At 47.5% G+C, this 11,955-nt stretch overlaps 1 protein-coding gene across 1 annotated transcript; it reads left to right on the top strand.

Moving 5' to 3' along the window:
- Positions 1–5,069: 5,069 nt before the first annotated feature.
- LOC107515566 (steroid 17-alpha-hydroxylase/17,20 lyase) lies at positions 5,070–11,023 on the top strand. Its single transcript, XM_016154504.2, has 8 exons — positions 5,070–5,532; positions 7,024–7,162; positions 7,374–7,603; positions 8,274–8,360; positions 8,766–8,981; positions 9,270–9,439; positions 9,999–10,102; positions 10,591–11,023. The coding sequence occupies exons 1-8, from the start codon at positions 5,236–5,238 to the stop codon at positions 10,872–10,874; spliced, it is 1,527 nt and encodes a 508-aa protein (XP_016009990.2). The 5' UTR covers positions 5,070–5,235; the 3' UTR covers positions 10,875–11,023.
- Positions 11,024–11,955: the final 932 nt, after the last annotated feature.

Raw genomic sequence — 11,955 nt, 5'->3', positions numbered from 1 at the left:
ATAGTATTTATAAGGATTAAATGAGATAGTATACACAATACATAGCAAGTATTCAATAAAGTTATTATTCATTCACCAAATTGTTAGAGGGTTTGATTAGAAACAGGAGAAGCAATTTTTTTGCCTTTAAGGTTAAAGGAAAGGAAGTGATATAATGAAAATTAAGGGAAATTGAATTTAATGGTCTCAGATTCTTCAATTAAAAGGTGAGATTACCTGCTGAGCATGAAAAGAATGGGATTGAGAATGGGGCTCGAAGTTTGGAGGAGCAGTTGAAGTAGAATAAGGGTGACAAACTTTGGATTTGAGGAGATGAAGGATCTGTGAGGAGGGGATGTTGGTTGATCACCCCCCACGGACTCTAAAGTCATGCTGGATGAAAGCAGGATGGAAAAGAAGGATGTGAGCCTGGTGCCCAAATCTTAAAATGAATCTTAAATGAAAATGAGTAACAGTAAGTAATTGCAATAACAAATGTTTGAAACTGCAAAGGAGAAAAACTCTGTACTCAGAGGTGGAGGAGTGGTGGTCTGTGGGGAGTGCAGAGAATGTCGACGCCATTGCCTAACCTGGATGTTAGGTGTTTTCATTCAAAAGAACAGCAGTGAAAGGGCTGAACTCATAGTAGAGTCCACTGTAGGTAAGGCAGGAGGTTGAGAGCACATTCTATAGCTAGATATGGAAAATATGGAAAGACACTTGTTTTATGAAGAGTGAATACCAGAGAACTCAAGGAAAAGGAAAAGATTTTGGGGAGAGGGAGAGAAGCAGTTTGAGGATGGGCGGCATAGAAGAATCATGAAGCAAGATGGGGACAGAATAAGTGAGGATACAGGGAACCTCGAGCTAATGGTAAAGACACTATTTTGAGAAGCTCATGAAAGCTATGGATCCTCTCTCCAGAAAAATATGTCTTTATACATTCATGTAACTTTTGCATGCAATCTCAAGAAGGTCACAAATTCCCTAGGTGCCCAACTTTTTTAAGTCAACTTTTATTGAAGTATAACATACATACAAATTGATGTTCAGCTCAAAGTGAATATACTTTTATTACCAGCAACCAAATCAAAAAGCAAAACATTACCTGCTTCCCAGAAGCCACCAAATGAGTACTCTTTCAGTTATTAGCCACCCCAAAAGGTAACCACTATCCTGATGCCTATAACCACAGATTATTAGCTTGATCTGCTTTTGAAATATATGTATGTTAAAGGGTGTTCAGAGCAGCACTATTTGTAATAATCCCAAGCTAGGAAAAACCCCAATATTTATGCATTGTAGAATGGATAAATTGTCATACTTTACACAGTGGAATACTATACAGAGATGAGAATGAACGAACTCCAACTACATGCACCAACATGGATGAACCTCACAATATCGTCATACAGCATGCATCTTGAGTCTGGTTTCTTCATTCAATATTATATTTGTGAGGCTCATCCATGTTGGTGCATGTAGTTGGAGTTCGTTCATTCTCATCTCTGTATAGTATTCCACTGTGTAAAGTATGACAATTTATCCATTCTACAATGCATAAATATTGGGGTTTTTCCTAGCTTGGGATTATTACAAATAGTGCTGCTCTGAACACCATTTAACATGCATTTTTGTGAATATAAATACAAATTCTGTTGGTTAAATACCTAAGAACAAAGCTGAAGATTTAGTAGATAATGGGGCTTCTGTTTTAGACAAGGAACAAAGGAAATAGAGACCAAGGGAAGTGGAATTTATCCAAGCTTTCCATCATCAATTCTAGTATAAAATTACACGGGATGTTTTGCATCAATCATTTACCAACATTAAGAATGAAATAAAACCACAACGGTCAGAGACTTGATGGGTAAGGAGATTCTTTGAAAAGATTAATAAAACTCCTGACAAGTCAAGGAAAAATATATAGCCGAGGTTTCCACCAGCTCACAGGCAAGAGCATGGCAGCCATCCGCTCCAGCGGCTGGGCTGGCTCGTGGGCACCCAGGACTGCTGCCTGCGCCACCTGAGTTCCACTTCCAGGAACAGCTCCTGTGGAAGTGCCGAGTACCCTGGGGAAGCCATCCCCACCACCCTGGCCTCCCCGAGGCTGACCCAGGTCACTGCCGGAGAGATGCTGTTTCCAGAAGTCCACTCTACCATTCCTGACCACAGTGTTGGAGTCCCCAGAGCACTCGCTATCTCCCCGGGCCTGCAGCAGCGTGATCACCTGTACCTGGCTCGGCAAGCCGCAAGAAGGCAGCCTGATGGCCATCCCAGCAAAGCCAACACTGGGCCACCATCCTGAGTGGACACCACCAGCCACCAGACTTCTAGAGGCGCCAAGCTCTTTTGAGCCCCTTTCCCCACTCCCCCCCTACCTCCACAGACTAGGCAGGCTGCAGCCAGCAGAAGCAGTTGGGTACCTTAATATCAAAACAGCAAAACACCTAACAGGAACTTGAGAGAGCCTCACTCTTTACAAGCCTAGCAACACGCTAGCCTTCCTGACACCCTGTAACTATGTGCTTTGCACTGAGTGGAAAATAAACGACGAGCAGCCAGCAAATAGATGAATAAACAAATAAATAAATAAAATGTCCTAAATAATTTTAATATATATCAAATTTTGGGAAACATTTGGCTCTTTGATTTCGAAAATAATTAATTGATTGGTGTATGGTACAATTTATTGATTTGTCCTCTGATTTCAGATGATTGTATACAAGCAGAAAATGAAAATGTCACACACACACACACGCACACACACACGCGCGCGCGCACACACACACACCCATTCCTATTTCTATACCAGTTAGTTGAGCCCACTTTGGACCCTGTCTATATCACAGGACTCAGGACTCCTCAGTTCTCATCTTTCAGTTAAACCTGATGCAATATCTCCCCACCCAGTCTACCCTAGCACTGATATCAGATTTATCCTCATAAAACATTACTGTTCCCCTGTCACTCCACTGCTACAGAACTCTCAATAGCTTCTCATCCTCCCTAGCCGTCCATTTCACAGCTCCAGAGCCTGATTCAGGCTGTCAGATCTTATTCCTCCGGGATCCCCCACAGCTCACACCCTTCCTGTGTTCAGTCGGGACCATCAGCATTCCGCGCACATCAGGCCCCTTCCAGGCTCCACGTCCACGGTCCACGTCCGTCCCTGACTCGGCTACTCTGACCCTTCCAGCAGTGTGCTTCTTCCTCCACTCCCCACACACTGCCTACTAGTCCTAACTTTTTGCAAGGCCTACCGCAAATCCCCTTTCTTTCATTAAGGCTTCTCTGACGACCCCAACCTATACCTCTGACCACAAATGGTCCTAAAAGTCTGAACTATATTTGAACATGTGGAATAGTGGGCAACCAGACAGTTGAGCATACAGGGCCTTGCTGGCTCATCTTCATCATGATGTCCCTATCTGCCGCCTTCCTGCCTAGTTTCGGCAGCCCTCACGCTGGTCTGTACTCCAAAGCATAGACACTGGCAGGTGACCCCCGGAGGGGGCAGGACATCATCTCCCTCCTTTGTGATTTTCACTCCGTGAGTCCTGGTTGCCTGTCTGAGGTCCCACCTCTTCTACGATGATTGACACCAGGGATATCACCTCCTTGTGGCTGTGACTTGATCTGATAATATTAAATCATTGATAAATATGGATTGAGCCACTGAAGGCTATTGTCTATCAGGAAGATCTACTAATAAAAGCTCAAAAACACTAAGAAGCCCATTTTGGTATAATAATGATAACAGTAAATAATGAATGAGCGCTTACTTCATGCCAGACAGTGCTTTTACATGCGTGATCTCATCGAATCACAACAACCATGAGAAGTAGAATCAATTATTATTCCCATTAACAGAGGAGGAAACGGACATTTAAAAAGGTTAAGTTAACATAAAATTATCATATGATCCAGCAATTCCACTCCTAGGTATCTACCCAAAAGAACTCAAAACAGGTACTCAAACAGATGCTTGTATACCCATATTCATAGCAGCATTATTTTCAATAGCCAAAAGATGAAAACAACTTAAGTGCCCATCAACTGACGAATGGATAAACAAGAAGCAGTATATCCATACAATGGAATATTATTCAGTCATAAAAAAGAATGAAGTTCTGATACTGCTACACCATAGATAAACCTCAAAAACATCGTGCTAGGTAAAATAAGCCAGACACAAGAAATATTGTATGACTCCACTTATGCGAAATAGACATATTCATAGAGACACAGTAGATTAGAAGTTACCAGGAGCTGGGGGGAGGAGGAAATGGGAAATTACTGCTTGGTGGGTGTAGTTTCTGTTTCAGATGATGGAAACGTTTTGAAAGTAGATAGCGGTTTGAACAACATTGTGAGTATATATATTTAATGCTACTTAACACTTTAAAACAGTTATAATGGTAAATTTTGTGTTGTGTATATTATAACATAATGAAACAAATGTTTTGAAAAACATCATATAGCTAGAAAGTGGTTAAGCTAGGACCTGGATCCAAACCTATCTTACTCTAGGGCCCATGCTCTCAAACCCTCGGGCCTCACTGCCTCTGGAAAGAGCAGCAAAACATGACATCTGGGTTCTTGCCGTCCGTGTCTTATGTGACCTTATGCAAGCCTGACTTTTTAAGGCCTCACTTTGCTCAGCTGTGACATAAGATAAAATACCTGCTAGTCGTAATCTTCTTGACAATAGTCATCTATCTATTGATTTTGATTTTACAACACTAAATGCCCCCAACGTGATTCCTTTTGCTTCTGGCGTACTCTGAGGAAAGACCTTTTAGGGCACTTTGCTCAGCTGTTACATAATAAGACAAAGTATCTTTGACAGTCCCTGCTGGTTGTAACCTTCCTAACAATCAGATATCTATTGATTTTGATTTTACAACACTGAATGCCTCCAACGTAATTCCTGACCCATATACCATTTGCTTCTGGTGCACTCTGGGGACAGAGAGGGGAGACAGCTGTCCTCTCATTACCTGCCCCTCCCTTAGCAATTTGCCCTGGAGTTGAGCCAGCCCTTGAGGAGTCTTCTACTCCCCCTTCTTTTCCCCATTCTGGGAGAGGGCATGGGCCTGGCTGTACTCCAGGATAAATTTCCACAAGGCAAGAGATAACACAAAGTCAAGGTGAAGATCAGGGCGGATCTTAAAAAGGCTTCCTTGTGTCCTAGAGCGTCCGCAGCTCTCCCACACCACAGCTGTCTGTCCGGCCTGCCGGCACCCGGCCACCATGTGGGGGCTCTTGGCTGTCTTGCTGGTCACTCTAGCCTATTTCTTTTGGTCCAAGGTAAAGCACCCTGGTGCTAAGTACCCCAAGAGCCTCCCATGTCTGCCCTTGGTGGGCAGCTTGCCGTTCCTCCCTAGACATGGCCATCCACATGTGAACTTCTTCAAGCTACAGGAAAAATATGGCCCCATCTATTCCTTTCGTATGGGTAGCAAGACTATAGTGATGATCGGCCATCACCAGCTAGCCAAAGAGGTGCTTATCAAGAAGGGCAAGGAATTCTCTGGACGGCCCCAATTGGTGAGTATGGCCCATCATCCTTCCTCTCTCACTGTCCCCCAGGGTTGTTTAGTTCTTTGGCCAAGACCATGCCTAGAATGACCCTTCCAGCTCCAACAACCTGTATTCCTTCCCCCCAAACAGACTAGCAGGGCTATGGGTGGGGAGCAATCCCTCGAGGTTCCACCTGGCCTCTAAGCTAGGCAGGAAGAATTAAAGAGAGACCTCATATTCTGGGCTGCCCAGGAGGTGGAGTGGGGTGGGAGCAGTGGCCTGAGGGGGTCAGGGTTCCTCACTCCTGTCATCTCACCCCTGACCTGAATGACGATCTCTTTAAGCTCAGACTTCCCTGATTGGATGAGATGGCGCATATAAAGACCTTAGCTCTGTGTCCAGTACATTAGTGCTCAATTAATAGTTCTATGAATGTTATTCTTTATGTGAAAATAGGGATAGTAATTATTGCCCTCTCTGAGAAGGTACAAGGGAGAAGTAGCCTGGCCAGGGGAGAGGGGCAGGGGGAGGGGGATGGTGGTGGGTGCTATTTCTCTGGAACTATCCCAAGCTGCTGCAGCTCACAGGGGACTGACTCGTGGTAGCATTTTGAGGATGAAGATATACTATCCTACTGAGCTTTTGGTGGTACTCCTAGGGGATGTGAGGGGCTAGCTATCCAAGAATAGTGCCAACACCCCATCCTGGTACCTTGCTGCTGAGCGCTACACTAAACACCCCAGGCAGGGCCCCCCAGCCACTCATCTTTGATCAGGACAAGGCTTGACTTGTTTTTACTGATCAGTCAGCCAGATTTGCTGGCCGGCTACCTCCTCAACTGTACTGAGCTCTTTCTAGTGCAAAGAGGAAAAGGCTAGTCAGCTGGGGATTGCAGGTCAGGGAAGAGACTAGGAGAGGCTTGGGACCTGTATGCTTTTAGGGGTGCCTCTGGGAAGAGGTGGCTTGGCCCAAGTTCAGACTAAGTAGACATCTGCACGCTCAAGATGTGGCCCTGTGGTGGGCACACAGCCTTGCAATGGCAGGGCAAACAAAAAGGAGATGAGCTGCTGTGCCTCTAGCATTCCTCCACAGGGCTCAGGGAAAGGCGGAGGTCTGGGAAGTCCTCAGTCTCTGAAAGTCCCCACCTCCATTCCTGACCTCAATTCAGAGAGCTTATCCCATCCACAGCTGCCCTCCTCTGGTTAGAAACCGATGAGAAAAGAGAGGTTTGGAGTCATCCCGTCATTGAAATCGAACCCCAGAATCCCTGCATTCTAATTCGGGGTTCCTTGTTTCTTCGCACTCTGTCTCTCTGATGGAATTGGGAGTAGAAGAGCCTTTGGCCTTGCCCTACCAAGGCCTTACAGTCATGGTGGAGTGGAACAGGGATGCCCCACAAGGAGGCCAGCATGGCAGGTAGCTTCCTTCTCCCTCAGGAAGGGAGAATAGGTGTAGGATGCCCGGGACAAGGGAAGGTAGATGGTGTCTGATGCCTACAGCCTTTTCTGCTCTCCAAAGACATCTCTAGACATCCTGTCAGACAACCAAAGAGGCGTTGCCTTTGCTGACCACGGTGCCGCCTGGCAGCTGCATCGGAAGCTGGTGCTGGCCACCTTTGCCCTGTTCAAGGATGGCAACCAGACGCTAGAGCAAATCAGTAAGTGTCCAGCTGGCCTCTTGGCTCTGGAGGGAAAAGAGGGTTGGGTAGGGAAGGGAGAGGGGTAATGAATGGCTCAATCTAGCATTTTCTTGGCTACTGCTGCCATCTAGTGGGCATCTGCTATATGTCCCTAGCTCAGATGGAACTGGTAGAGAGGGAGTGAAGGTGCTGCTTAATTCTCCAGCCTCATGTCCCTCTCTTCCCTCAGTATGTCAGGAAATCGGTTCATTTTGTGATTTCCTGGCCACCCAGGATGGAAAGTCCATAGATCTGTCCATGCCTCTCTTCCTGGCGGTAACAAACATACTCTGCTTGATCTGCTTCAATACCTCATACAAGAAGGAGCATCCTATGCTGAAGACCATGCATACATTCACTGAAGGCGTCATGGATGTTCTGAGCAAGGACAATATGGTAGACATATTCCCCAATTTGAAGGTGAGGATGAGACCGGGCTCCACCTTCAGATCCCAGCAGACCCTGACAGTGCCTCCAAATCTTTCTTCTTACTGACCAGCTCCAGATCCACCTTTTTCCGGACCACCTCAGCCACAGTGACCTCTGCCTCTTCTGACTCTTAAAAGCTGCCATTTCTCTACATAAATAGGTTTCGCTTTTAATCATGTATTTTATATTCACAATAAAGGCTCTCTATTTACTAATTGCCATGTGCCGATATTGAGCACTCCTTATGCATTAATCATGGCATTCCACTTGGAGATAGGTTTTATTATCTCCATACAGATGAGAATATAGCCTTTGAGAAGTTAAGGAACTTCTCTAAGGCCTCAGACTCAAGTCTATCTTACTCTTAAGGGCTGGGCACACTGCAGAGTCTGCTAAGTCAAACTTCAATCGGTGTTTGATGTTTGACTGAATGGGGAAGAGAAAGTGGAGACCACTCCCTTCTCCCTTGTTTGGAATTCTCCTAGTTGTAATTGGTGGTCTCATTCTGTGTTCCCATCTTGCTTCCATTTTGGCTGAAGGTTAGGATTGGGGTGGGAACCCTCCACAGACAGAAGGCTAGGATCTGGCCCCGGGAGGGATTCTGGTAGCTGTAGAAGCAAAATGGAAGAGGGACGAACTTGATATTCTTTCTATTTTCCAGGTTTTCCCCAACGAAACCCTGAAAAAGATGAGGGCTTTAGTGAAAATGCGAAGTGATATGCTCACTGAAATCTATAAAAAGCTTAAGGTAGGTGATGGAGTAGAAGAAATTATGAGTTGGGATAAAAGTGTTAGTGTGCGGCTGGATATGAGAGCAGGGTTAGGGTCTGTCGTGAACGGCATAAGATGTTCAGTGCCCAGCAGAGAGCCTGGCACACGGTAGTGGCCCAATAAAAGCTGACTTCACTAATGAATATGTTTTGGGAAGTGAGGAGTTGGAGGGGATCCTAGAAAGAACCCATCCACCTCCCAAATTTAAAGAGGACCTACCACTGCCTCACCTCCATAAGCTCATAGGTGCTGCCTAGACTCACTCCACACCCTCACTTCTAAGTGGAAGAAGACTTCGCATCTCCATCTGGGATGGAAGTATGGCAAGGTGTTGCAGATAAAGCTCTTTCCTTATCACTGTTTCCCAACCTCACCCAACCAGGAGAATTTCAACAGCGACTCTATCAATAGCCTGACGGACATACTGATTCAAGCCAAGATGAACTCAGACAATAACAATGCTGGCCCAGACCAGGATCCAGAGATAATTTCAGATCGAAATATCATTGTAACCATAGCGGACGTCTTCGGGGCCGGTTTAGAAACCACAACCTCTACGGTGAAGTGGACTGTGGCCTTCCTGCTACACAATCCTCAGGTGAGCTTCCCCTTACTCCAACCACTTCCCAACCACTTCTGACCCCAGCCAGACCCACCTTTAGCCCCAAAGAGAGGGAGAGGCAATACGCCCAGGCCTTTTATGCAGGATGGCTGGACTACCCAAGCAGTTGTTCGTTCTGGCCCTAGCACAGAGCGGCCCCACCTTTCAGAAGGGAAGCCTGGGATGCAGAGCCACCACTTGGAAGAGGCTGGGCCAGCTCTTCTAAACCCACGCCTCTCCCAGGCTTAAGCACTCTGGGCACATCTACCCTTCTCTGGCCCGCAGTTGCGGAAGAAGATCCAGGAGGAGATTGACCAGAAGATAGGTTGCAGTCGCACACCAACTGTCAGTGACCGGAACCAACTCGTCCTGTTGGAGGCCACCATCCGAGAGGTGCTTCGCATTCGGCCCGTGGCCCCTACACTCATCCCCCACAAGGCTGTCGTTGACTCCAGGTGTGCTGTCCTTCCCAACAATGTCCAGCCCTATGATGCATTCGACACTGCTTGCCAGCCCACCTCATTCCACCTCCACACCCCCATACCCCCAGCTTGCTGGTCAGCCTATAGCCAACCATTGACTATCAATCATCCTACCCATGACCCTATTGGTCAATGTACCCACCACCCACTAACACTCAGTCGGTGACTAATCCACAGATCTACCTGACCTCCCTCAGAAGCGGCCTGCTGTCCTGGACACTTGTGGTCTGGGAGGAAAGACTGCTGCTCACGACATACACATTGCACCAGCTCAAAATGCATTCCCACGTGCCCTGACAGGCACAAATGCCCACACACAAAAGTGCTGCGACACAAGTGTTTGTCGGGACGAGAGGGCTGAAGAAGGGCTGGGTTCATGTTGAATATTGCAGAAGCTGAGGAAAGATGAGGAAGTGGGCATGAGAGAGTAGAGGGCTCTTTTTCCCCAGGGCGGGGAACTATGGAGACTTAGGACTGAGCAGGTAGCGAGGACGATATCCCAAACCCCTTTCCCTCTTCTTCTCTGGGGCAGCATCGGCGAGTTTGCCATTGACAAGGGAACAGATGTTGTCATCAACTTATGGGCACTGCATCACAATGCGAAAGAGTGGCACCAGCCTGACCAATTCATGCCCGGTAAGTCCGTTTTCTGTCCTGCTCCCAGCTGGCTTGCTGTGCTCTGCCACTCCAGTACCACCGACCCTCCACCCAGCTGACAATTAGAAAACTCCTGGCCCCAACTACATGGGCCTGTCCACACCCCCATCCTACCCTAGACTTACCAAACTCTTCACAGCTGGGTTTCCTACTTTTTCCTTCCACTAGCTGCAAATCTCCTCTAAGAAGCCCTCTAGCCATATGTCTCACATTAAGTTGGCCGCCTCTCCCCTTGGATGGCAGCATTTTTATCTGTTGATTCTGCTTCCTTTCTATCCTTCCTGAATATTTCATTTCCTCTGTGTCATCAAGGGCTACTTGAGAGCAGGGCCGTGTCTCTCCTCAGACTAGGGTTCCCCCAAGTAAGGCTGCCCACCTCCTTAGACAGAGGCTCCTCAGTCAGGGCAGAGGCACTCCTCCATCTCCTCTGGCCCTGGCCCCTGCCTGATGCCTCCTTATGTCCGCAGAGCGCTTCCTGGACCCCACAGGGAGCCAGCTCATCTCACCATCGTTAAGCTACTTGCCCTTTGGAGCCGGACCCCGCTCCTGCATAGGAGAGAACCTGGCCCGCCAGGCGCTCTTCCTCTTCATGTCCTGGCTGCTGCAGAGGTTCGACCTGGAGGTCCCGGATGATGGGAAGCTGCCCTCCCTGGAGGGCATCCCCAATATGGTCTTTCTGATCCACTCTTACAAAGTGAAGGTTAAAATGCGCCAGGCCTGGAGGGAAGCCCAGGTTGAGGATAGCACCTAGAAGCTGTACCTAGCACTCCACCCTGTGTGGCTACTCCACCCTCCCCCACCATTCCCCCACCTTTTTTTCTACCCTGCAGCTCCCAACTGTGATGTGCATAAATTAAAGTTTTTCTTCAGAAGGTCCCCGAGTGACCCATTCCTTTAATTTGTTCACTCATTCTTTCAACGAATATTTTATCGAGTGCCTCCTATGTGCCATTCGCTGTCCCTGGACACTCATGCCCCCTGGTCTCCTCAAGCTGACATTTCTAGTGACAGCTGACAAATAACTAAGCATTTGAGAGGCTCGTAAGTATTTTGAAGTCAATTTTACAAGGCGACGGTGATTTGAGAAGTGAATGGCAGGGGTGTGTGTGTGGGGGGGGGTCACTGTAAACCATTGATTGGGGAGGTGTGAACCCTGGAAAATGTCTCCTGCTGAGGGGGCAGCAGGTGAGAATTTCTCAAGGTGGGAGAAGTCAGTGTGGCTGGAGTAGCTCCTAGCAAATGAAGGGGAGAGTGGTCCCTGGTGAGGTCATATTGAAGATAGGGACCGGGTCCCATGGAGCCTTTGAAATGAGCAGGAAGGAATCTAGGTTTTTGTTCCAAGTGTGATTGAAAGTCACTGGAGGATTTAAACATATACGTTCTGGTATATACTTTTAAAAGATCACCCTGGCTGCCGAGTGGAGATTGGCCCGTAGGGGGACGAGAGTGACGACAGGAGGAAGAGGTGGTTGTGCTGGTCCAGGAGAGCAAGATAATGGTGGCTTAGACCCTGGTGACAGCAGCGAAGGCGACAAGTGGTGGGACTGAGTTTATATTTTGAGAGTAGAGCAACAGATCTTTGCATGGACCTCAGTGGTTCGACTTCAGGGGAATACGTGCAATCCACACACTCGACCGACCACTACCCATCCCTCTTGTCTTGGTCCTCAAAGACCGGCAGGTCTCCTTTTCCTCGTCCTGTCCTGATGTAAATAGACAGTGTCAGGGAAGGGCTTCCACAGTGGCCTTCAGGCTCTGGCCCTGCTCCCCCGCCGACCCCAGGAAGTTTATAATGCTGGAACCCAGACATCTTCAAGCCCTGAAACCAGCAT

This window comes from Rousettus aegyptiacus, unplaced genomic scaffold (assembly GCF_014176215.1).
Source record: "Rousettus aegyptiacus isolate mRouAeg1 unplaced genomic scaffold, mRouAeg1.p scaffold_m13_p_6, whole genome shotgun sequence".
NCBI classification, from domain to species: domain Eukaryota; kingdom Metazoa; phylum Chordata; class Mammalia; order Chiroptera; family Pteropodidae; genus Rousettus; species Rousettus aegyptiacus.
Note: the sequence above shows the minus strand (reverse complement) of the source record. Positions and strands in the feature narration are given on the sequence as shown.